The following is a 26,844-nucleotide window of genomic DNA, read 5'->3' on the forward strand; positions in this document are numbered from 1 at the left end:
TAATCAAATGACTACGCTTCTATTATTGCCGTCAAAGCACTCAGTGCGACTTGCCTACCTTCTGGCTGAGGCCCCACTTTTATTTCAATATAACGAATATCTGCAGTTGTACTGCAAAAAGGGGGAAGTATTCCTACGCACAAGTAAAATTGATTGGGTTCAAAGAGTAACCAGTACATTACATGGAAATGCAATTCATGTAGCCTGGTTTCAATTTGGCTATGGGCGTCTTTAACATAAAGCTACAGGGCAATTCGTTCACAATGCCCCCACAACGCGGGAATTGAGCGAATACTAAAAACAAGCAAGAAACGTTTGGATAAAAATATTCTAATGCTTTTTTTTCTGCAGAGATCGTGTTTAATAACTACAGGAATGAAGGTGTGTAAATGATCTTGTGACTTTTAGCACATCAAGCGGCCACAGAAAATTCAAAAGTCCACGTTTTGATCCATTTGCCTCACGTGTTCTTAGCATTATTGCGAGAATATTTTTCGTGGTTAATTGACAGAAAACCAACACTGCCAACAACCGCAACAACAGACACAATTGGCTGCATTTGCACGCTATAAAAAATTTCGAGTAGGTAAAACTTTTTTCAGCAGTATGTTTATTGCAACATTGTCTCCTTAGCGCCTTCTGCTTTACAAGAAAGGTCTCAAGTGTGTAAATTGTTTATCTTTCTTTTACCTGTACAGGCCTGTCGCTTCATTTCATTTCACGCAATGACGAATGACTATTATGTAGGAATCCCCCCCCCAAGTAGTAAGTCACATGCACAATGGAATGGGATATTTGCAGTAGGGTCCTCACGAAAGTCGTGAGGGAACTATAAGAGGGAACTTTGTTTTCACCCACTTGGGCTCCCAATGACAATACCACGATTGTTGTTGAAAGAGAGAGCCAACGGGCAAGGGAAAGCTAAGCAACAATCCTGTTGACAATAGATGTAGAAGTTAGACGTCAGAGAGCAAAGGGAAGGGTGAAAATCAACCTTTCGGCTATATAAGCAAGTATGGTTTGCTCCTACATCGGAATTTGGCTGGTTCAATTTTACGAGTAGAACGTACTATGGCCGCAAAGCATTACTTTCTTGCTCTTGTGCTGTTCCTCATAGCCCTGCACGGTAAGCTGCTGTTTCAATTACGTGTTCTGTTTTGATTGCCTATTGCAAAAGATCAGACTATATTTTCAGTCATCTGAGGATTGGTATCGTTTACAAATTTTGTTTTCTTAAGTAACTTGCGTAAGTAACCTATAGAGAGCAGCAAAGACAGAATCTGCAAGAAAAAAATATTGTGCAGTTCAATCGAGAACCAAAGCCACACGCTGAGGAATTTGGTATCACGCGGATTGTTACATTACTATTTTAGCTTATTTGCCAGAGTCATCCCCTACTTCCAGCTTCTTCAAAAATATCGCGACAAGAAAACATTGGCTAAACTTGGAATTTGTATCTGGCGTCTGTGAATTCGAAGTAAAGAAGATGGCGAACCCTACAAAAGGGATTTTATGACCATTCGCGATCGTAATTTTCAGCATAACAAAGAGTTTTCTAATATTTTTAAAAAACCTATCGCCACGTAGAGCGACAGCCTTGGTGCTAATTCGGAGTAGGGCCTGCTAGTAACGTTCGCAAATACTCAGTTATTTGGTAGCAATAAAAAACGTTTCGAAATATTAGCTAGCATACAAACTTCAACTCTTTGTGGCAGTTGATGGGCCATAGACCGCAGTGCAAATTCGAGCACCGGTTCAAAACGGTACATAGTTGTTGATATGTACCCGAGGGCTGTCCTGAATATGCCGTTCAGCGGTTCTAAAGGCCATTGTTGATTTCACAAGCCGCGAATATAGTTCCGTCCGGCTATTCTAGGAGCAATTTATTCAAGCGCCAGCGAGCTGCGTTTTCAAACCGAAAGCCGTGCCTATCACCATTTTTCTCGCCCTTCCTAAATGTAACAGAACATAAGACAAAAAATAATCTAACCTTAGCAAACAATTCAAAGTAATAAACTTCACCCAACGCAACTGAAAGCCATTTTAGGAAGCAAAACATTACCGAGTTTTACAAAAGTTCTCAAAAATTTAAGAAAGAAGGGTCTTCATGGAATTCATCGTTTAGCCTTACGTGATACGCAGGTAAGACGAAACATTGACCCTATAACACCTTTTAGGAGTGAAGCACCTTGGCGGATCAAGCTGTCGGCATCTTTTGTCGTTGTCGTCATATATCATCTCATGCAGTCACTGTACTAGAACGCCGGGACACTCGTTTCCCAACGCTTCACGCAAAAACGTAACGCGTACTAAAAGAACACACCGGGACACTCGTTTCCCATAGACTTGAGCTAGAACGCTTCGTGCTTCAAAGACATGAGACTTTTACAACAAAGCCGAATACGATCCAAAAAAATACAGTGCGACTTGACAACGACACAAGAGAGAACGATGGGGCAAGCCCGTGTTATTTCTTACGTCGTTGTCTAAGTCTCACTCTATTTTTTCCATCCTAATGCGCCAACTTGCCCAACTGCTTTGTTTATTGAAGCCGTATGCCAATACTCCTAACGGTTTCATCCCTGTGGGCTAAAACGCCAAGAAACCAAGAATGCACTCATACACTGAGCTTACCCCCACCCAAGGTTCCACGTTACGGCCCGGTTTTTTATCTATCCTAGCTAGCATTGCGCAATGACTACCGGGTACCCCACTAAGCACAGAACAATTTTTCTGCCTGGCAGAGCACTGCGAAACACAACATGGTATTATACAGGTAAGTGGGAAAGGATAGACAAGAAAAAGAAAAGTTTGGGAAAGTAAAAGCATTCAACAACCCCAGCCGGTCAAAAGTTTGGACCCAAGAAATATTTACACTATGTGCAAACGACGTGGTTTGTCAAAAATCAGGAGAATCTTAAAGGTTCCCCTGTAGGCGAGAATACCTGGAGCCAACTATCACGACGAAGTTCGGGTAAGAGAAAATTTGCCGCGACAGAGCGCCGAATATTAGCCAGACGTCGTTATACAGAGGAATATGCAGCTGCGGATGTCACCTCACGACTTGGTAGCTGGCAATGTGGCTACACGAGCCAGAGGCTCGGCACGGAAACAAACAAAAAAAGCGTTCGGGACTACAATGCTTGCTCTGTATTACGGAACAGTGTATAAAACAGTAAATTTCATGAGAAAATTTTTAGGCTTTTTTTATGTTTCGAACATATGTTTTGTGATGTAGTTAAACAAAAGCGGCAACCTAATGTAAACTGCATACGCTGCGCCGATGCACAAAATTAGTGATGGTGTATTGCAAACAGTCCCTGGCAGGGGGCCTCCACATGCGAACGTCGCCATACTATTCCGCGTGAGTCAACTGTGTGTATGCTGCCGAAAGGTTATTTTTCTTAGGAAGCCAATTGAATTCTGCTATACGCTCCGTGTGCGACTAGCGGAAAGGCAGCCCGCAACGAAAACGCTGCATAAAAAGGTTTCCATGGCTACCTTTCACCGTCTTCCATAAGTTACAAAAATCCTCATGATCGGGCATCTCTACACTACTGGAATACATTTATCGTTAAAAAAAGCGCGCCCCTTTTATTACATTGCGAATGCTCGCAAAACACTCGACCGAAGTGAACGCTGCGCCATTGTAATAAACGTAGACATGTAGGGAAGGTGCAATCATTTCTTCAAGTCAGGAGAAGCAGCGAGTTCTGATAAGATTGCTGTGGGGCACCGCATGTTTGCAGGTGCTAATGTCCCTATAGGGACCTGGAGGCCATTGCATGACACCACCGTCGTTTCAGCGTACAGTGCCCCCGCGGCCAACCGCTACTCAATGGAATACCGGTGGCGGTCAAAACCGCGTGGTTGTGCATGGCTTTCTGCCGTTCAGCTGAGGTGCGGCTTGCGAAGTCAAGATAACCACGACTTTTTAGGACCGGTAAATGTTGAAAGTGCAGGCAACCTTTACGAGGCATGTGATTAACGGACGTACTCAGTAATTGCAAATAGCAGGCGACGCTCAATGGGCTGATTTGAAGTCGAGCGGGAAGTGCACGTGTGTTCTTTCGTGCACGTTTTTCATGCAGTATTGTTTCCTGCGTGCCGTTTGGCGTATCCAGGAATGTATTGCAGCTAAATACTACAGCAAAGCCGGCGTTATAGAGAGTGCGCTGCGGCCCTGGCATTGACAATTTATGACGAAAACGCATCGTGCACGAGCGAAAGATTTATTTTGGAAGTATGTTCTAAGATTTGCATCAAAAGCAATAAGGCTGAGGAACGACGCTACATAACTTCATTACATACGGTGGACACGTGTTTAATTTCACAGAAATGTGTTTACAAGAGCCATCTGGAATCGTTTCCAGAATATATACCGCATGAAAGTAGGACGTTATTGGTTGTCGTGGAAAAGTATGGGTTTATGCCTTAAACACGACTTGCAATGATTGCTGGCTTGTTGGTTATTGTTTTTCAAAAAACAATTACTTATCTGGGGGATACAAAACCTCCCCTAAGTTTCACAACTGAATGCTGCGGTCGCGTTTTACCACAAACTGCCACCTACCCTTGCAAAATCATGCACTCCGTCTAACGACAAAGATGGTTTACCGCAAAGCTTTCTGGTGAGGGTTTCCATGGTTGCTGTATGGGTTTGGACTTAGACTGTTCGGACGTTGACTTGTTGAACTTTTAATTTGACCCGCATGCTGTTTGGCCTTTTGATCGCAGTGGCTTTGACTTTGACCCTTCCTCATCCTGCTTGGGACGAAGACAGCCTCGCGTTCAACCGTCGCCGTCGTTAGATGTAGGGCTGGATTGTTTAATTTAGCATGTCCCTGCACCCCTCTCCAAATTCAAACTCCTTCCAGCGTGTCTGTCGGAAATACATCTGTGAGGGAGGACTCGGGAAAACGCACCTCTATTTGAGGAAACTAGTCGCGCGTGTTTGGTTTCTTTACGAGGCATCAGACGGTTTGCGCTGAGGTACACTGGAAAGAATGCTTCATTAAAATACACATGCTGACGGTAACACGCTGCTTTATGCCTACATGCCTTGTCCGTCTATTGGTGCCAGCCTTTGTGTCACACGGGCGGAAAAATGGGGAGAAGAGAGGGGGAACGTTTGTAGCTTTTGCTGTTGGGTGGTACAATCACTTTGGCTCTTCGTGAAATTACCACTACAAACACCGAAGTTCCACTTCAGCTCTCAGGCTTTCATGCTGTTACTCATGGAAACAGAGGGCACAAAGCACACGTTTACAGGGAAAGTGAAGCTGCTGCAATTTTCTATGGCCACACGGTAATTGAACTTGTACGGTACTGCCATCATCTTCAAAGCACACGCATCGAGGTGTCCCACCGTTAAGGCTGATGTGGAAACCGTATACTCGAAAACTGTCAAAATAATATATACTTGTAGAGATGACGAATAGTACTCCTAGTTTTGTTCGTACTCGAATCGGTTGGATCCATGCTTAAAGCGCCGCAAAAGGCGAAGCAATCACTGCAAAAACAACAGAAGGCTGCGTAGTCCAATGCGACGGCCAATCCTAGTAATGAGACGAGCGCCGAGTGGTGGCGCCAGATGTCCAGCTGGCCAGTCCCCACATATATACAGCTCCCCATGGGCAGCAGCATGGAGGAAAGAATACTCAGGAGAGGCCCCTAGCATCCCAATGCATTGCGAAAGTGTGGAGGAAGTGACGTCATTTTTGTTGAGCCTCTGGACAATGTTGCTTACTTGTTTACAACTGCGGCGGCCAAATTTGGGCGAATAGAACGGACAAATTTTTAAAGAGCTGGGTATGTGCCTGCCTCGCTACGCTTTCAAAGCAGCGCAAAGCAGCGCATGGAGGAAAGAATACTCAGGAGAGGCCCCTAGCATCCCAATGCATTGCGAAAGTGTGGAGGAAGTGACGTCATTTTTCTTGAGCCCCTGGACAATGTTGCTTACTTGTTTACAACTGCGGCGGCCAAATTTGGGCGAATAGAACGGACAAATTTTTAAAGAGCTGGGTATGTGCCTGCCTCACTACGCTTTCAAAGCAGCGCAGTCGCTACGACAAACGTTTTTAGATTAGGCCAGTTTGAAAACTCCGCCGTTGGAGGCGGCCTCAACTCGTACCCCCGGCCGCAGCGGCGCTTACGTCGCGCCGAGATCGGCGGAGCGAGCCGCTACCGCCGCCCGCGACCTGCCGGGAAAATACCATTTGCTCAACGTTGGCGAGAGCCTTAGTTCGTTCTTTGCTCACTTTGTGTTTCTTCGTTGTGAAGTGAAGCGAAATTTTCGCTGCTGAGACGTAGTGCGCAAAGACCGCAGTGCTGTACGACCCCAAACAATGCTGTCGTCGTTTGCGTTCGGCATCCCGCGAGCCTGTTGCTATGACGACGACAATACTACTTTGCCAGGCTTTAGAGCTGAAAAATCGTCCTTCTATCTCAAAAACGAAGGCCGTTTTTCGATTGAAACTTTGGGTGAGGGTTAGAATGGACAACTTGAACGCGAAATTACCAGCTTAGAACATGACATCACCCAGAGGAATTAGCGACGAAGCTGTTTTCGCTTCGAAGCGGAAGGGCAGGGCGACGCAAATGAAACCGTAGACAGCAAAGGATAATGGGATAGAGTAGTGGGCTCAGTGGGCTCAAGTCATGGCGGACTCGGTTTAACAAATGTGACGTCAGGGCCTCTCCCAACCTTTTCTTTCCTCCACGGGCAGCAGAGTTGCGCGTCCATCCGCCATCTTGAGTTCTAAATCGTGTGGGGAAACCACCCGTCATGCGTGTAGGAGCCGCCCCGCCGATTGTAGAGACGGATCGAAGGCGGCCCGTGCGTGCGCTACTCCGGCGGCGCTACCGCCTGCCTGATCCCAAGTGGAAAACGTTGGCTGCGCTGCACTGAATGCTCGATTTCCCATCGCGGTGGTACCGGTGGCGCGACGGCTCGTGGAAATCAGACGCCCAACTCTGGCGAAGGATATACAAGAAGTCTTGTCGTTGCGATACTACAGAGGCGGGGTGATGTTCTTTGACAGGCTAGCCGTATAAGGGACCCTATTCTCGGCTGCACAAATTCCCAGGCAATTCGCCTTGTTTTTTGCGTAATCACAACGCAACGAATCAGTGACGTGATGTACGTATAGTTCTTACGGCATGCAGTGTAATTTGACGCTTCACTCATAAAGTAAACAACTAAGGCATCAAATATTGTCCATAAAAGGTGTAAAAACCCATGGAATGTATTATAAAAACTTGGACGTTAGCTGAGGTTGGCAAGGGAAACATTTCTGCAGGTCAAAATTGGCGTCAACACCACAAGGCGATTGAGTAACGTTGATCCATAAGCGACCGGAAGGGGGATATTCAGCTAAAGAACATCGCGCAATTTTTTACCGTATTTATTTATTGCTTTCAATCGCTTTTGCAACATAGTTGGGCTCTCTGATTCAATTAAATCTTTGTTGCGTTATCACCATTGGTTATTACCTATTCGACCACCACCGCCGCCACGCTATCGTCTGCTGCTATGTTACAAGTGTATGGCGTGTTCACATTTAAAGACGGCGCTACGACCACCGCTTGTATGACACATACGAGCAGCGAAGCCCTACGCCTGGTAACCGCGGAGCGTTCCGATGCCGCCAATTCACTCATTCGTCAAGCTCAACTTCAATCAGAGATTTAACGAACAAAACACGTTTATTTGTTAGTTTTCTCTTGAGTTCGATGATGAGATTCTGAAGCTTACTAAGACAAGTGTGGACAAATGCCATGCATTGGATTCTCTTTGTCATAGAGAGGTTTGTATTTCCCTCCTATGTTGCGGTTATCCCTAATAAAAGTTTTTTTATTTTATTGCCAAACATAAAAGCAAAATGCTGCACGTTATTTGTATGCTCCGTGATCGATGACTTGGAAACAGTCGGAACTATTATTTATTTCGGCAGAAAACGTGCTTTAAACCGCGCGTCATGCGAAAATGCGCATGCTGCAAATTCACGGACATTTTTTGGCGGCGAAAGTAGGGGCAATTTTTTGCCCTATTTCACGGCAAAAGCAGCCGCTATTTTCAAGCTGTTACATAACATTGGACTCGCCACTGGACTAGGTGGACTAGGTGGCCGAGCTGTTCGAAGGCCCTTCGCGTCAGCTCCGAACAAAACCATATTTCTTCAATTAAAGAGCCTCTACGCTAGACAACTGAACCACCTCAACGAATTACACAATATACATTAACCCTAACTTTCCTCAAGTGGCCACGCTAATTCAACGCAACTATATCTTAGAGCAGCAGACTCTCTCTTCAGACATTCCGCATATTTTCACCGTTATATTGCCGAACGAACTCGGACACCAGACGCAATGTTCTTAAAGGAGCCATGAAGACAAAATACAAGTTGGATTTATAAGAACGACTGCTTAGTGACGATAACAATGATACCAATATCATCTCAGTCTTCGAACAAATACCGGAGATATGAAAGCAAACGTGAGAAGCAGTCGCGACCCCCTAACCAATTTCCCACAACTTTTCCATGATGTCGTGGAACCTTGTTTGCGCGATTGACGGCCGCCTAAGTGACCTGTCGCGACGACACATGACTGGACGTCTGTAATAGGGCCTCTAGCTCCATTTGACCACAGCACTTGAATGCTAACGTGCAGTTAAGGCACTGAAAATTATGTTTTATTGTTGGCCCATATTACGTCATTCTTGCTCATAACACGTCACCGTTGCGCAAATTTTGAAAGTTTTTATATACTTCTTGCTTTTTTCCGTTAAAAAACATATTTTGTGGCTCTAATGGAGCTGAGTGAGATACTGAATCCTAAGTCTTTCAAACTACACGAAGTTGTATTTTCTCTTCATAGCTCCTTTAATATACACAGCTCTCCCAAGCCAACGAAACACACCTTTCGCGACCTCTTTTACTCTGCTCTCACAATCACCAACTGTCATCCACTCGTCATTCTAGGTTACCTTAACGCCCCTCACATCGCCTGGGGCTATAACCGCACCACCAAGAAAGGTCGCCTCCTCTGGGACACTATTCAAGCCCTCCACATTACAACACACACTGAGCCCGATCTATCCACCCGAATTGGTACCAGCGTCCAACGTGACACTGCACCTGACCTAACATTCTCCAACTGCTTTGGTCCGGCTACCTGGCAACCTTCTCAACAACTTACTGCCGCTATCCCCCCATAAACATCCCGCTCACACTACGATCACAGATTGGGACGCCTTCCGATTACACAGCCATCACATACCACCCCCCCCCCCCCCGGTGGAGCCCAGAGGAGGACTTAGAGGAGTGGGTGTTTAACATTCTGCGTACAAAACAAGAGCACGATCACCCAATCGACCGGTACCTTGCTGCCGAGTATGTAGACTCCAAAATGCTTCACCTTTGGGAAGCATACAGTAGTCTACAGCGACGATGAAAGTGTCACAAATACCGCCATCGCCTCCGCGGAAAGATAAATTAACATTGCAAGAAAATCAGCGTGTATGCAACCTATCTGGCCAGAACCAGCTGCATCCAACTATGCGATGACATGAAGGGCAAGCTCTCCATGCGTCGCACATCTACGTCGCACGTCGCACATCTACTGCGCCATCTACGCAATCCCACAAAATCTCTAACGCACCAACAAACGCGTATAACCCTGCTTGCCCATGGTGTAAAACTTTCCCAAGAGGCAATCCTTCACCCACTCCACACTACATACATTCCGAAGCTATTTCCTTCTGACTCCACCCCTCTTTTCTACACCGGTAGCCCAAAGTGGGAGCTAGATGCTTAAATTACTCGAGAGGAGGTAGAGACATTACGCACACTCCGCCGGCAAACGGCTCCAGTCCCGGACATGATCTCGAATAAAGTTCTTCGGCATCTGGATGACACATCTATATACCAGCTCACCCAACTCTTCAATACACACTGAAACGCTGGTGCACTACCTCGGAGTTGGAAACACTCCGATATCGCTTTAATTCCCAAGCCAACCAAACCTCTCGCACTGCCCAGTCTCCGACCAATCACGTCACCTCCTGTCTCCGAAAACTTTTCCAACACGTCATCCACAATCCACTATCCCCACACCTTGAAGAATGTTGCCTTTTTCTCCCCAACCTCATAGGCTTCCGCCCCGGACTGTCAACACCGGACGCCCTTTTGCAAAGTCACAATGACATTCTACAACACCCTTCCTCCAGAACCTATGCCGCAATCCGTGCCTGAGATCTCCATAAGGCATTTGATCATCTAGGGTGCTCCGCCATTCTTAGCCCCACTAACACACTACACTTAGGCGATCACACATACACCTACATACGTAATTGTCTCTACGATAACACCACCGACATCCGATTGGGCACCGACAAGTCAAACACTTTCGACATGCCTAACAGAGGCACCCCCCACGGGCCGTTCTTTCGCCCTAACTACTCAATTTCGCCATGCTTCCTCTCGCGAACGCTCATGAAAATACAGCGTCCATATAGGAGCACGCAAGTCGGCGACGCCCACATAGAGGCTACACTCTCAGCAGTGGCTGCCACAGTCTCCCGTCTTGCGGCAGAAGCAGGCTTGACTTGCTCGGCCCCACTAAATCAGCACTCCTTCTCCTTCCTCCACCTAGGGTACACCCACTAACTCGACCTCCATTCAGGTAATGCTGGACGGACAACCCAGCTTCGCCTTCTCGGCATGCATCTCCAAGCCAAGAGGAGCAGGACAGACACTCTAAATCTCTTGCGCCCTCACATCATCAAAACAATTTGTCTCATTAAACGTATCGCGTCTAGGAGACATGAACTAACTGAATTCAAACGGCCGCGACTTGTGCAGTGCTTCCTGGTGAGCCGTTTTTGCTCACCCGTTTAGTGAGCCGTTTTTGCTCCTATGTACAGCTCACACCCTCTCAATGCACCGCTCTCGATGCCTTACTTCGAAGAGCATATCGCTCCGTGCTTCTGCTGCCCCCCCCCCCCTCCCCATGCACAACGACTCCTTGCAAAGGGCATATTGTCGCCATTAAAAAAAACTCCTTGCGCTTGGTATACATAATAGCATAAGTAAACTAATCGAAGCCCATCGCTTGGTCAAGCTCACGTGCCTTTCCCATACCACGGCCTGTCGGCGAATCCTTGTTAGAATTCACGCCAACCATTCGCTGCTACTAGAACCTCCAGCTCACATCCCCCGCCTTCTCCGCGCACGTCTCCACATCAAGCCGAGCCCGCAAAATATGCATCTAGCCTACCATCGCGGACGCCGTCTAGCCCGAGTCCAATCACACCTCTTTCGCTACCCTCCCTCTGAGCACACTCTCTACGTAGACGCAGCGGCCTACCCCAAGCGTCCTGCCATCACACTCGCTTTAGTAGGCGCTTCTCCAACAATCCCTCAGGTCTTAGCTACGGTCATTACCACCTCTTCGGTAACTGCGGAAGAGGCGGCCCTTACTCAATCACCTAGCCCAAGATTATTTTTTTCTGATTCCCAAACTGCAATACGAAATTACACAAAGGGTGTCATTTCGGTAGCTGCCCTCAAAATTATTCTTAAGAATCCCCTTGCCCACCCCGTGATGCTGCTGAGGACTCCGGCCCACACCGGTGTAGGTTGTAATGAAATGGCCCACCAACATGCCGGAGCGTTGATATCCCGGGCTCCCGTTTCTTTTAAGCCCACACACAGCATCCCCGAAATGTCCCACGCGTACCTACTTACGTACAGTGACATAACTCAACATTACCGCTTCCTCCGCAGGAACCTACCTCCCCCGCACCCTTCACTTTCTCCGCCGGCAGCGAACATGAGGCGGCTCTTACAAACCCACACTTTCCCACACCGCACTCTCCTTGTGCTCACCCACCCACATCAATTCACCTCCCCTCACTGCCCCTCATGTGCCCCGCTGAACACACTCCTCTGCTCCCTCTATGAGTGTCCGCGCGACACCTTCCACCATTTCCCCTCTCCCTTTCACTGGGAGCAGGCTCTGGGGAGCTCTGACCTCGCAACGCAAGAAGCTGTCACTGACAGAGCCCTGGACGTCGCGGGGCCTCTTTGGGCCTTCGACAACCCCCTACCCTGAACCCGATGTAAAATAAAGTGGTAGTACTACTACTACATACCATTACGTCACTTTTACGCTGGCTGAAGTTTCCAATGCCTGACGGGATCGTTCCCGCCCACTGTTTAAATTACGTCACGCCTTCTCAGCCAATACACGTTGAAAGGGCGTGTATTACACGCAGTGTTGTTTTTGAACAGCGAAGACCGGCTTACCTTCTCATGTCCGGTGCACTAGTCTAGTTTTTCGTTGCCGGCCAAGAATTGTGCACTTCACGTAGAGAGAAATGAATCAAACTTTAGAACCGTTGACAGTAAACCTCATGAAACGTCAAAACGACGAAAACACACACAACCACTTTGTCAACCGGAAGCACGTGACCAAAACTGAAAGCCAATGAGAAAAGACTTCCGGCAAATTCCCCAATTCCCTGGGAATCTCTGCATTCGAGAATGGAGCCTCAGAGGCAGAGGACGTTTTTTCGCCGCCGCCATTAGTTAGGCCGATATTTGTCCTAGGCCACTACGTATAGAAGGTATTCGTTGAAAAGTTGAGCAGTCAATTTCTTCACTTGGCAACACTGGAAACGGCCACAGACATGGCCGATGCGCCACGGATACGACGCAGCCTGGGCCGCTGCGGCCGCACGCCGAAGACAAAAAAAGACACAGGCGTGCGTCATCTGCTCCGTTTGAATCCGATTCTAAACTGTGGCGCCAACACAGATGTTATTAATCGCACTCACAGTGAACTCGACGCAATACTTTCTGTTCGGCGAAGAGTTTTCGTAACGTGAAGAACAGTCATGTGTTTCACGGTCGTGCTTAGCTGGACAAGTGCGGAAATCCTGTGGAGCCCGACGTAACGAGTGCCGGCGCGCCGCCGGCAGCAAATCGCGGAGGCCACGGGCGCACTCACACGGTTGCATGGAGGAGAAGAGGGGTGCCTCATCTGCGGGCCGTGCGCACAACGTCGCCTAGCAACAGACGCTTGGCCACAGATATGGCGGCGCACACTTGGTCGCCTGCATGCATTCCACGCCATTGAATACCGAGGATAGTGGAATCGAACTTCTTTTAGGAGCCTGCAGATTTCTGCGTTCGATAGGTTTCTTCTGCGTTGAATGAAGCATTTTTGTCGCCAGCAAAACGTATTCAGATCTAACTGCACGATTTAATCTCAGCTCAGAAGTGTAGTGAAAATATTAAGGTTACCAGATGTAATTATAACAGTTCAATAAACTTTCCTGTTGATATCGACCAAAAAAGTTATTGCTTACATGCCATTTGTGACGTCGTGTAGCTGACCTAGTTATGTTAGAGTAACGTGGAATTAAACTTTTTAATAATGATTTTATTTTCTTTCTTCGATTTTCCGAAAAGCTGAGGTAAGGTTGGGCGTTTCGGCGAAGCTATGAGCCGCGGATTGGGGTACGTTTCTTCCCACGAAACTGTCTTGAGATGTTCCCAAAATATTTTTCCAATATGCAGAAACTTGTCCCAAAACAGAGAACAGGCCCGTTTTTAACGCCATCGCTGGTAATTTGTTGTTTTAGAGTCTTTCCAAGATAATGTGCCTCTTCACAGAATGATGGGCGCGTTTAAGTCGGATTGTCCTAGTTCTAGTTTTACTGTTCGGGCAGGAAACGGTTCTTTTGCGTGTCCGTATCACTTGCTGCTTTGCGAATTACCGCATAAAGTGCTCCCAGCTTTAAACCAAAGCTACAAAAAGTCGTATGTTTAAAATACGCAGATAGCTCATGAGCATAAATCGAAAATCGCCGCCATTCACTGCACTGTCTCGTCAACATGACCATTTGAACCCTATTTCAAAATAAAGGAGGCGTTGGTGAAGTTTACCCGTGATGTATATTTTCTGCTTTCTGCATCTCCAGAGTTCAAGCAGCCTCTTATTTACACAACTGATTTTAAAACTGATATTCTGGTTTTTAGGAACTGCACTGGGAACGTTTCATACAAGGAGAGCGACCACTTGCACTTATGGGCCTGAAATAAATTCGGGTCAACCGACATAACCAAGTGCAGATACTTCAAATTTAGGCTGAAGGAAAACATTAGTTTAGGTCAGGGTGCCCACGAGAATCTTCAACTAATCCTGAAAGAGGAATCTATCACAGTAAACACCAGGATTCCACACAGTCACTTACCAGACCGAGGCAGCGCTTTTTTAACAAAAGTACCTTTTGAAACGCGTGACACATGGACCATGCGAATAAATTTGGTCTGGCCTAAATAAATGCTCCAAGAAATCCAATTGCTCCAAACACATCATCGTCATTTTTGTGTTTAGTTTAAAAGCTTACCATGGCACGGGATGGCTGTGGCATTTTAGTTTTTTCTGCTCCACGTCTTGGAAAAATCAGGTACAAAACATATTTGAAGTTATCTCACCGTTTTAACCAAATACTCGCTTACCGCGCAATATTCGTACAAGAATATTGTCAATATTCGCTAAAATGATGACTTTTCTCTTTTTTTTCAGACTCGATGTCAGTGCGACCTGGAAGAGGAAATAATATCGGCAGTATGTAATTCCCAATTCAATTTTGATTCAAGCAAAGTAAAACAACCTTCCGTATATATCTAATAATTTCAAACACCCGTTTTATATACAGAACAGTGACCCCAAACGTACTTTTTACAGTGCGCACCGTATCCTAACATTCCCTCGGGAGCGTTTTTCGTGCGTGAGTACAAACTGTAAGCAGCGTGCCGCCAGGGTGTCTTTTATTATACCTACAAGAAAAGCTTTTGCCTTATTCGAATTGATTTTAATACTGCAAAGACTGTCAGGTTCGTGGACAAAAATAAATGAAGAAGAAACTTGGAGAACAAGACTAGTTTATATAACCCGAAACCCCATCAAAATGCACACAATAAACAGAGGTAAACTAAACAATCGGGGGCTGCAAGGACGCGGTATAGAAAAATGAAACGAGTGCAAACAGGCGGAAATATCACAATTGGGGAACCAAGGAATAGGACACAGTGAGTGGTGGTTACAGGCACAGGTCCGCGGCCGCGTTAAAATGTCCAGGTTACGTGTCGAGGCCGCCGTGATGGATCGCGCTCCCAGCTCTCGTTGCACAGTCGTGGTGAACGCAGCTTCCATTGGGCGTCGCTGTCTCCTACAGACGTCCGGCCACCCGTCTCGTTGGTGGAGAAGACCTCCTGGAGGTTGCAGTCGTGGACGACCTCTTAGAACACGGCACAGGTCTGGTCGCCCGACCGCCGTGCATCCCGGTAACGCTCCACACTCAGACTTTCTCGGTGTTCTTTGAGGAATCGCTCTCGGCCGCCGGCCGCTGGTGCCTTATGATTAGCCGGCTCGTGAGTGAATGGCCCCGCAAGACGCTGATTATGACGGTGGCCTTGGCGTGTTTGGAACGTACCCGCCGAGCGTATCTTTGCGTCTTCGTCACCTCCTTTCACTTCACTTCGTAACAAGACCCATAAAATATCGCTGAAGGATGCAACATTCCCGAAATATTGATTGATTTGTTGATTGGTTTATTTATTTATTTATTTATTGATTGATTGATTGATTGATTGATTGATTGATTGATTGATTGATTGATTGATTGATTGATTGATTGATTGATTGATTGATTGATTGATTGATTGATTGATTTTTGTGTTTAACGGGCCGACGCAATGCAGGCGATGAGGCGCGCCGTAGTGGAGGGCTACGGAATAAATTTCACCACCAGGGGATCTTTAACGTGCGCTCAAATCTCGAACACACGGGAGTTTTTGGCTTTTGCCTCGACCAGAAAGGCGGCCACCGCAGCCGGGAATCGGGCCCGCGACTTCGTGCTCAGCGGTGCAACGCCTTAGCCACTGGAGCACCGCGCGGGTATTACCAAAGTATTGGGAAACGGCAAAAATAACCAGCACTCATAAGGAAGCTGGCAGAGCCAACGTACGTAATTTTTCGTTCGCTCTCATTTACGGCAGAGCGTCGTAAAATTTTCGTACATATAATTTCGGCTAGATATTGCGGGTCGCCCTTGCAAGTCGCCACAGAGCGGAAGATGACACCCGTTTGCTAAGGTGAAGATGGCTGTCTCGAGTCACCAATCAATACTGCAAGAAGTGCTTAAGGGCATCGTGAGAGTAGATAAGTGCTACCCGCGCACTCCACCAAAGTGTAGTGAGACACAGCAATAGAACGCTCAGAAATCAAGAGCAAGATCAGTGCCCCAGCCAGCTGACTTTCATAGTCTTCACCCCTTGTCAACGCTGATCAGAATTGCTGCGGGGTGGCTGTGCTTATTTGGTTGTTTTTACTAGGATAATTCCGAAGGGAAACCTCCTTCAGTAGGCAAGGTACAGTTCCGCCCGCCTTACCATTACCAAACACGAGTCCAGTGTTGATGGCTGCGGTTTCAGCGTAGTTTAGCTTTCCGTCCACGGGCGATTCTTTTCGCAAATCGTTCCGTCGCATCCGGCTGCTTTGAATGAAATGAAATTGTGAAAAGCCTCGTTAGGTTCGGTGAGGTTGAATTATTTTAGGTTAATAGTATGGTTAGATGGAGTTTAGGTTAGGCTAGGTTGGGTTAGGTTTGCTTAGGTTATATTACGTTGCGTCAAAACGCTTTTTACGTAGATTATCTGACGGAACGACCTGCAAACAGACTCTCCCTCCGTCTACTGTCATGTCTTGCGTTAAAAAAGTGTATTGTAAGAAGGAAGTGAGTGCATTTGCGAGATTTGCTAAACGGTATCCCAAGCACCATGCAAGACGAAAGAGGCTGATGGCCCAGAGATTGGATATATTAATGAGGCAATGAAGACGAAGATATGATCGTGGCGGATTGGGAAAATTTCACAACTCTGGCCGAGTGCCGTTATCGCATAAAGCACAAGAACACACATTTAGTTAATCGACTGACTCCTTGGGAAAGGCGGCGATCCGGCGCTGATGTGCAGCAGATGAGGATGCACAGTATAGCGTGAGCCGGGGAGCATGCACAACTGTAACGGGCGGCTTCACGGGTGGAGGTGCAGAGACGCCAGGGGGGTAATCTTATGCATAGCATCCTCCACTTGCATGCCATCCTCGGGTTCTTTCCATCATTCAACAGCTTGCAGAAAGGGCGCGAGGGGAATTGCCGCCGTCAGAAGGGCACCGCTATGCTCAAGAAAGGGAGGTGCAAAGCAGTACGAGAGGGGCCTCCACACAGTCGCGATGGGGTAACAGCATTCCAATGGTCAATGACATCACGGAAAGAGTGTACAGAAAGCCGTCGAAGCCTAATACATGTTTAAGTAACGTCAACCTTACAAACAAGTAGGAACGCTCGTTGGAGGTGTAGGTACGGTTTTCGCACTGTGGCACCAAACATGCACGATTGTGCCAACCGGCCGCACGGACGGGCGATATTCATCATTTTTTGGTCTATTATTCCGCCGCGTGTCCGGGCAGCCGAAGGGATCGTCCCTGACCATGAACACGGGAAAGATCTCCCCGCACCCGGGAGCCGCGCGCGTCCTTTGAAGGAGTGAACATGAGCGGGCCTAAAATCAGCCCTAAATGAATTTTGGTTATTGTATTAAAGGCATTCGGGTTTCCGAGTCAAATCTAAACGTCTGGATGCTTTTTTTTGTTTTCGGCTGTGGAGGTAGACAACACGCAGTTCTTCTTTTCTTGTATTTGTTTTTCAGATCGCCCCTCTCAAGGCTCATGCAAAGGTCTCCCGGACTCTGGACCCTGCAAGGCATTCATGATCAGTTGGTACTATAGCGGCACATTTGATCTTTGCTTCCCGTTCGTATTTGGGGGATGCAAAGGCAACAGGAACAATTATCCAAGCTGCTTCCTGTGTATGAAAAAGTGCTCAAGTAGGTGAACGTTTTTTATCTTGGCGTGCTACTTAAACGAAGCTTTTAGGAGTCCTTTTTTATTGTAACAGCGCGAGCAAAACGGGACGGATGAATATAAAACTTTAGGACACAGACGGGTGCTGGCTACCAACGGTTGATTTTTCCAGCGTACGACCAATTTTATGCCAAAACAACAGAACAACATTTTTAAAAATGAAGATACGGAAGGCAAAAAACAAACTATCTATTCAACTAGTTTGACGATTAGGGAACCCGTCTAAGATATTTATCACTTTTTAAAGCGGTGACAAGGATGGCGTGCTTATGCAGTTGTCATTCGCATTCTTAACGTAATAACTTCTATAATCTCTCCCTCGGTTTCATCTGAGGCTCATTTCAGAAACTTCGTTTTACAGTTGAACCTCATGATAACAAACACTGATATAGCGAATTGTCGGCTATAGTGAACTAAATACGATCTTTGGCTGGTCACGCTTTATTTCCATGGCACTTATTCTCTTATAACGAAACTGAAATTGTGAGTCACGCGCGATATCGAATATAACGAAGAAATATTTGACCAGGAAGCTGAGAAGCTACTTGGGAAAACCCTCCAGCATTCGAAACTGCAGAAGTATAAAGGCCCTTTTGTACGTAGATACTGTGAAAAATTGTATCCTGCTCAGTGCTGTGGGTACCCACCAGATGAAGATCACATCCTTCATCAAATAAATAAAGACTCACGCCTGTTTTGTCGAGTGAAGTTTGTTTTGTTTTAATTTCAGTTACTCGTGTTTAGGCTCATCAAGCTTGAAATGCAACAAGGGGAGAGGTAAAGGGCACCTTGTTTATAGTTGGTTGGAAGCCTAAAAAATGCATTTTTGTATTAAGCATTTCTGCGCGAGCCAGATTGTCGATTTCTTACAGCCGATTTTTAGCTCTACTGTTATAACGAATATCGGATATAACGAACTAATTTGCTGTCACGATACTACTTCGTTATAACGAGGTTGGACTGTATTTCCAGTAGTGGCACCCACGCATCTTTTACAGGGGTTGCTCATGTGATCATCCAAATTGCTGCGCACTGCAAGTTGCGGTTCTCTTGCCTGATCATTGAAGCATAGGCCCGTCTACCCGTCGCGGTGGCTCAGTGGCTAAGGCGTTGCGCTGCTGAGCACGAGGTCGCGGGTTCGATTCCCGGCCGCGGCGGCCGCTTTTCTGATGGAGGCGAAAAGCAAAAACGCCCGTGTGTACGAGATTTCGGCGCACGTTAAAGATCCCCAGGTGGTCAAAATTAATCCGGAGCCCTCCACTACGGCGCGCCTCATCGCCTGCGTTGCGTCGGCGCGTTAAACCCCACAATCAATCGAAGCATAGGCCCGTCTGTCTCATATAGAAATGGCCGCATTTCATTGGCATCCCGTAAATCACTTTACTTACGCAATCGGTGAAACGAGTTTCAGGTTTATTTGAGCAAAGTACCGTGTTTTGTTTCGTTTTTTCGATACCGTGCATAATTTTGCTAACTGGCACGGGGCAGAAAAAAGCACGTTCACCTTTTGTCTTCCCGCAACCTTCTTAACACTGTGCGAGGTACGATGTGTGTATGGTATAACATGCGTTCTGCTGTGTTCCAACTAAGCTTTGTCCGATGTGTCCTTGCATTTACCCTTTTGCAAAAAGCTTTCACAAACGTTTCATATAGGCCGCAGGAAAGCCAGCGTTATTTAGGCGCGTGGTGTGGTTTTTAAAGCTGTCGTCTACATTATGATGACACGACTTGAGAGGAGCAGTTTGAAGACAATTTTTAGCTACACTCCTTTTCACCAACTTTGAATGGGCACTATCAGAAGGCAGAAGTCTCTTTTTAGTTCTCAGTTGGCCCATGTTTCAGGCATGCTTGATCGTAAAATCAAGTTAGAAGGGCGAAAACAGGATAAATAATCCTCCTGGATTTTGAGAAGGAATGTTAGTTCCTTAGAAAGAGCAGTGAACTTGTAAGGGTGGCAGGCGCCAGCGACGCGGAATGTTGTCGGACGCAGGGGGAGTGGCTGTTCCGGGAATGAGAAATGAATGGCTTTATGGCAGCCAGCAAGAGTGAACAGCCTTGAGGCCCGAGACACAATGTCTCGGGCCTCAACCGCGTTGTTACGCTGCTTTGGTCGGCGCGCGCGGTGCGACTGTGGGAAAACATTAGTAGCCCGGCGGCTCGAATGGCATTCCGATAGCTTGGCGGCAGCTGCTTCTGCAGCCCACTGCGGGTACGTTTAGCGGAATGGTCGGTTGTAAAACCATTTGGTTCGTACCGCAGCCGGGGATGGGGAGCTTGGAGCGGTCAGCTATGGTTGAACAGTGGGCGATTTATGGCGATCTTCTTTTCTTGGCCCATCCACGCGCGTATTGAAGCAGCGTGCGAGGGTGTTCGTGGAGCGGCGCGGGGTAGATGTGAAAGATGCGTAGCCTGTGGCGGTCGCCGTTACCTGGTTCCCTATGCGTTGATTATGGCCCACGGGGACCAATTAACGTGGCATCGCCTGTCAACGGCGGAGAATCTTGGAGGCGCACCTGGTTTCGTTAAGACGGATGGTTATGGGTTCCAGCTAATTCGGAGTGGCTGTCCGGTCTCGGGTCATTGGAACAGGCGACGCAGGCCGTGTTCCTAGAAGCTTACCCGGCCGCTTGCACGTGTCTCCGCGAGTTTTTGAGTGATTTTGTGCTTGTTTGGTTTGGTTTTGATCTTCCCCTTTTTTTCTGGTGATACGGAGTGACCAGCTTTTCAGGGTCACGGGAGGCGTTGCCCACCGTTGTTTAGGCCCGGATTTGGTGATACATCAAATCAGGTCGCCAGGAGATAAATATTGGCCTGTAAATCGGGTGTGGAGCCTAAGTAACCCATCAAAACCACGGTACACGAGATATCGGGGTCAAATCCTCAAGGTCTATTGTGCTATGCACGGCCGGCGTATTGCCGGGCTAGCCAGGTTCGGCTAGGGAGGATCTCACCACTTGGGTAGTCTTAGACCAGGGTCCGTCGCTGACGGGGGTGCCGCGTGCACAAAGTTCTAGCTGGCTTATGACTCTCACTGTATTTCTTACTTCGTAAACTCTATCTTCCGTCTGGATCTATTCTGTATATGTCTTCTGTTTAAATATACACTTTTGAAAACCCTCCATCAACCACCGTCGTCGTGTCATCAGTGCCGCGACCATCAGGCACCAACGCAGATCATAATCAACAACAACAAACCATCCTTTACTTTACTCATGATGGTTGTGGTTTCATCGTGTACGTGAATCTGTGTCACTACTGAAAAAAAGAAAGCTCTTGATACGAACCTCAGATAAAACCGAGAGAAAGATTGTAGAAGCGTATTAAATTACAAAGCGAATGACCAATGAATAAACCCACCATCCTTTTCGCTGATAGATAAACAGATCAAGTTCTTATGCGGTTTCCTAAAATCGTGATAATAGTTGAAGAGGTAGGTATTTTTTCCCGTCCATATCATGTTGTTGTGTTGTTTTCACATAAAATTGATTCTACGATCAAAAATTAACATTTCGTAGTCAGGGCCCATCGGTGTCTGAAGTGTTTTGTAAACGTCCGTCCCATTTTGTTCGTGCTGTTACAATTTTGCATAAAGTGGTATGCCCCGACTCGCCTAACGGTTTCATCGACGTGGGCAAAAACGATTTCCGTGGGCAAAAACGCCAACGCGTCAAGGTCTAGGACGCCGAGCGCGCATGCCAGGCTGAGCAGGCTACAGCATATAGCTCATTTTTGTTTAACGAAACCACAAAACTTGCATCGAAACTCCATTATGAAAGAAACCACAAAACCGTTCGGAATTTCTTAGATTGTGCTCAGGTATCCACACATTTATTGTGTTTTTATCCTGGTACTACTGGTTCTTTTTTTTTTCTGATATCATGCTTCCATACTGTAAATGTTTGCGCACTAAAGTAGACTTTTCAGCACTTGTGCTGTGATAAACTACTTTTATTGCGTAGGATTTTTTGCCGGGTATCCCAACAGCCGGCACGGTGTAACGCCCTGCATTTCCACAAAAATGCAGGTTTGACGGGAAAATGCTTTTACTCGCCATTATAGCGTAACTGAACATACGTCGGACAGAATTTCGATAAACCAAACAATAAGAACAATAGAAAAACTAAAATTTTGACAAAAATGACCTGACAACATGAAAAGTATGCATCTTATACATTACCCCCCAAAACTGAAGAATAAACAGAAGTTTCGCAAAAGAACGTTCATAATGCGAATCAAAAATAGCGAAAATGGCGAACAGTGGAACGCCCTACATTTCCACAAACGTAGAATTGACGGAAGTAACACCTTTAATCGTCACAATAGCGGTAATGGACATAACTGATCGCGCAGAATTCTGAACAAAGAAATAACAAAAATACTAAAACTAGGAAAATAAAATAGGCATCTTTTCCACCTCCCCCCACAACCGAAGAAGAAACAAAATATTTACGCAAACAAAATGTTGCAAGTGCGTTGCAGGCGAAAACGGACCAACTCGATAGTACAGCCGGCATCTTCAGAGAAAAAAAAACAATTAGCCAAGTAAAAAAATTCATCGCTATAATTGCATATCTTTGTTTCGTTAGAGAATAGAAACAAAATGTAACTTAATAGGGAATAAAATATTCAAACGTCTTTCGCTATTAGCAGCGATATTTGACTCCAAGGAACTCACACTCTGGACAACCGTTATAAGAATGTTACACATTAGTAGACAATTCTCTGAATTTTTCCAGAAGTTTTCTTTTGTCCGGCCTATGGTGCTGCTTTCTTTCAAAGTACAACTTATGTACTACATCATCAGCAAATTCTTCTTAATTATGTCAGTCTAATAAACAAATAAAACTTCAGCTTTTCTTTCACTCACGCAAAAAGGCGGGACTTTTACATGTTATTTTTTTTCTTTTTGAAACGCCTACTTCACTGGGGTACGACTTAATAATGACAACGATTGATTTATTTGATTCAGTGATAGTGGTATCGCATCTGAAACAGGGGAGTGACGTGTCATCTTACCAAAAAACTAATGTCTATGTTTTATACTCTTCGTTAATTACTTGCGCTGCTCGATGGAAAGCACAAAATACTCTTTTTATTCCAGATGGTAGCTATCCTAGGTGTTATTTCCCTCTCGGCTCTTCGTCCACCAGGGCTCTAATCTTGTTTTATTCATCTCAACCGCCTTAAAGTTACCTTTCTTTGATCTACCCTCAAATCCTACTGCTTCTGGGAGCGAATATGTCCCTCTTGAAGATTTTGACGCATGCACTCACATTCTAAAACTATGTACCACCTAGTTTCCGTTTTTTTTCCGCAGACCGCACGTACGCCATCAGTTTTTGTATACTTCCCCACAAAGGTCTCAGTTCTCAAGCAACCTGCTCTAGCATCAAAAAGCAAAGCACCCCCCTGGAAATTTTCGTAGCAATTTTCTTTTCTGGTGTCCAATTTCTGTGCCCCTTACATGTCTACGGACGTTTTAGTTACCCTTACTTCTCTCCACTTGTTCGTTTCAATCTGCCTGGTTTCTTTGTTCGTTTCAATCTGCCGTGAAAAAATCCGCCGTATGCGGAGATGTGGGTTCGAGTCCCGCTCCCGGAGAAACGGCGGATTTTTTCACGACTTATATTTTCGCTTATTTATCAATGTATCAAAGAAACGTGACAAGCACACGTCATTCGAACCTATTAAAATATTTCGAAAAAAGCCCAATAGCACTGGCAATGACGACTGCAACCTTGATATGTATCTTTACCGAGTCCCTCGTCCCATATCTTTCTGTTCTGCTACATGCATTACGAGGCACTGGCTCCAGCAGTTCGGATATGCCAATTGCTAACCCCGACCTCCGACCACGGTCTACGTGGCGGCCGCTGGGAAAGAAGACGTTCTACGTCTCCCGCGGAAGTCGAGGGGCGGCGCTAGTTGACCAACCTCAGAGCTTGTGTAAATATAAACCCCCGCTTTAAAGTCGAGAGAGGAGCCGCTGCGGGATAGCGTAATGGCGAACGCACCGCACCGGTTATGCGGAGATCTGGGTTCGAGTCCCGCTCCCGGTGAAACGGCGGATTTTTTCACGACTTATTTTCGCTTATTTATCAATGTATCAAAGAAACGTGACAAGCACACGTCATTCGACCCTATTAAAATATTTCGAAAAAAGCCGAATAGCACTGGCAATGACGACTGCAACCTTGATATGTATGTATCCGGTATCTTTCTGTTCTGCTATATATATATATATATATATATATATATATATATATATATATATATATATACATCGGAAGAGAAGAGAACGGAAGCGAAAACTGGTGCGGAATAGGTATTTTTGACGAGCTGAACCCGAACCAATATTTTTTTAGCACGGTCAACTCGACTCGGAACTGAACCGGAATAAGAAATAACGGTTACCAGCCGGCGATGAAACAGATCGTGCATCCGTTGTTGACAACGGGTGGTCAATGGCATTCGTGGGTTACTTCTTTCACGCAACAGCAAGTTTGCAATATCTCTCGCACCTTGACTTTTCAGATGAATCAAAACGCTACCAATGCTCCCCTCGTGGCTGCAACATTGGGATGGGGAAAGGACTGCGCAATAATATTGGAATGAAATGTTGCTGTTAGGCGAGCAAGCAGAGTGCAAAGCTGGCTGAAAGAAAAGTGCACTCTCCTCGGCACGCAGGAGATATGAAGATATGAACCAGCGATTTTGCGTTTTCCTCGCTGAGACTGCCGTTGCGTCCAGGACGGGGTATCGCTGCATCGCGCATCGACCAAGAATCAAACGCTAAATGAGAGAGAGAGAGAGAGAGAGAGAGAGATAGAGAGAGAGAGAGAGAGAGAGAGAGAGAGAGAGATAGAGAGAGAGAGAGAGAGAGAGAGAGAGAGAGAGAGAGAGAGAGAGAGAGAAGCGAAGTGATTTGGTGGAAGAAAGGAAAGGAAAGTGCACTGGGGATATGTGCGAACTTGTAGCACATCAAATGAGTTGAAATTTCGGCTGGTTCGTACATATTAGTAAGAAGGAGTATAGCGGGACAGATGGGCGACAAGGAAACAGAAAGAGAGACGCACAATTCCGCTGACTTTAGAAACCGCATGCTTTGATCGGTTAGGCGTATGGGTTTCATACAAAAGGCAAACGCCATGCAACAGGAAAGAGGGAAAAAGAAGTCGAAAGGCGGCTGCACAAATATGTTTATAAAATACACAACAAGGGCATAACAAAAGACTTGTGCGAATGCAAGAATTCGTGGACCAATTGAAAATTCCAGAACGTAAAATTATTTTAACTTCAAAGGTGCGATTAGCGTTTATTAATGGACGTTCGAGTTCAGTTATTGCCACTAAAGAGTTCCTACTTCAGTCTCCTGTACAGGAAAAGCTGCTCTTCACAGCGATATGGCACGTCCTGTTGTGCTTCCGTGCCTGCATGCGTGCGCGCTTCGGTGCGTGCGTGCTTCACGTGCAAGTTTTTTGTAGATTATTTTGTTATACGGACGCAGGCAGCATTCCGTGTTGGTTGACGGTGTAGCAAGCCCGATACGGAAACTGCTGCAGCCCGTGGGCCATGCTATTTCTTTGCTGCGTCTCCTTACACGCTCGGTAGGGAGTGCTAAATCATTGACCATGAGAACAAAGCCCAACCATGCCTTACCTGAAAGAACTAGCCTTCATTAACTCATCCACTTTGATTACGGCCTTAACTGGGTTGTTTTCACTAGAAAAGATAGGAAGTATCAAGGAATGTTTAAATTTTCTGCTACCCAACATCAGCAGTGACGTAATGTCAAAATAATTTAAATAGAGTTAGCAGTGTTCTAACACCTCTACAGCATCAGGTGGTCCCACAAAACGGAACAAGAGGCGTGAACAAATGTCACAGTCATGCCTCTTTGCGGTGGCTTTATGCAGTATCTTACAATGACCTAAGGGCGGGGAGAACACCTGGATTGTATGTTTTTCTGAACATCTAGCCTGATTGGATGAAGTTGACTTATTGCAGCACGCTCACTCGAAAAAAATATTTTGAACCAAAACATATTGCATTTCAGGTTTATGGTGAGTTGCAAGTAGGGACATTTTTTCTGGGATCATAAATACTGCACCTCCGCAATAGTTCGGGTTTCTTATATGCGGCATGAGCGCCGACCTATATTACTTAATACGCTACTAATAGGCACACAAAACAGGCTTATTTATAATCGAGCAACCGAAATTTAGATGTGACACTATGGGCCAGCTTTTGTAGCGGCATGATTTCCATCCTCCGGTAACCACCTGACAGAAGTTATATAATGGTATACGGAATCTGGGTACACTCCAGACCTTAATTTTTGGTATTTAACCGTAGATGTCATGCATTGAGCTGCATAAAAGGCTTTTGTTCTCATTCTGCCATTACGTTCAACATTTGTAATCGATCTTTTTTTTTATTTCAGAGAGTCCGGCAAAGGCATATAGATACTGCGGCTGCCTCAAACCATATGTAAAAGATGGTGCTAATCCTCGAGCTGAATAGTTTTCGCCTCTTGCCATGCCCGAAGCACAGTTATTTGTAGAAAGGAATTCAGGCTTCATGGACCGCTTGAATAGTGCAATACTGTGAAAATGAATGCAGCCAAATAAAGTAGAAGCGATCGTTATTTACAGTAGAAATAGACACTTACGCGTAAAAAGACGTTTGCATCCACTGGTTCATTACAGTGCCGTGAATGCAAATATACCACCATTGGTAACAGCACGTGCTACTTAATGCGGAAAGTGCCAACAGCGCAATCAAAAGGTATCACAACCCAATACACTTCCCGCATTTGTGGCGTAACAAATGCCGAACAGTGACATA

The 26,844-nt window shown here is 46.1% G+C and overlaps 1 protein-coding gene across 1 annotated transcript; it reads left to right on the forward strand.

Moving 5' to 3' along the window:
- Positions 1 to 1,043: 1,043 nt before the first annotated feature.
- Positions 1,044 to 26,644, forward strand: LOC144141787 (amyloid-beta precursor protein-like). The gene is made up of 4 exons (XM_077673282.1): positions 1,044 to 1,126; positions 14,599 to 14,640; positions 17,784 to 17,960; positions 26,441 to 26,644. Exons 1-4 carry the CDS (start codon positions 1,072 to 1,074, stop codon positions 26,518 to 26,520), a joined length of 354 nt encoding a protein of 117 aa, XP_077529408.1. The 5' UTR covers positions 1,044 to 1,071; the 3' UTR covers positions 26,521 to 26,644.
- Positions 26,645 to 26,844: the final 200 nt, after the last annotated feature.

The sequence above is a fragment of the Haemaphysalis longicornis genome, unplaced genomic scaffold (assembly GCF_048455015.1).
Source record: "Haemaphysalis longicornis isolate Haplotype H1 unplaced genomic scaffold, Haemaphysalis longicornis Haplotype H1 scaffold_6, whole genome shotgun sequence".
Lineage (NCBI taxonomy): Eukaryota > Metazoa > Arthropoda > Arachnida > Ixodida > Ixodidae > Haemaphysalis > Haemaphysalis longicornis.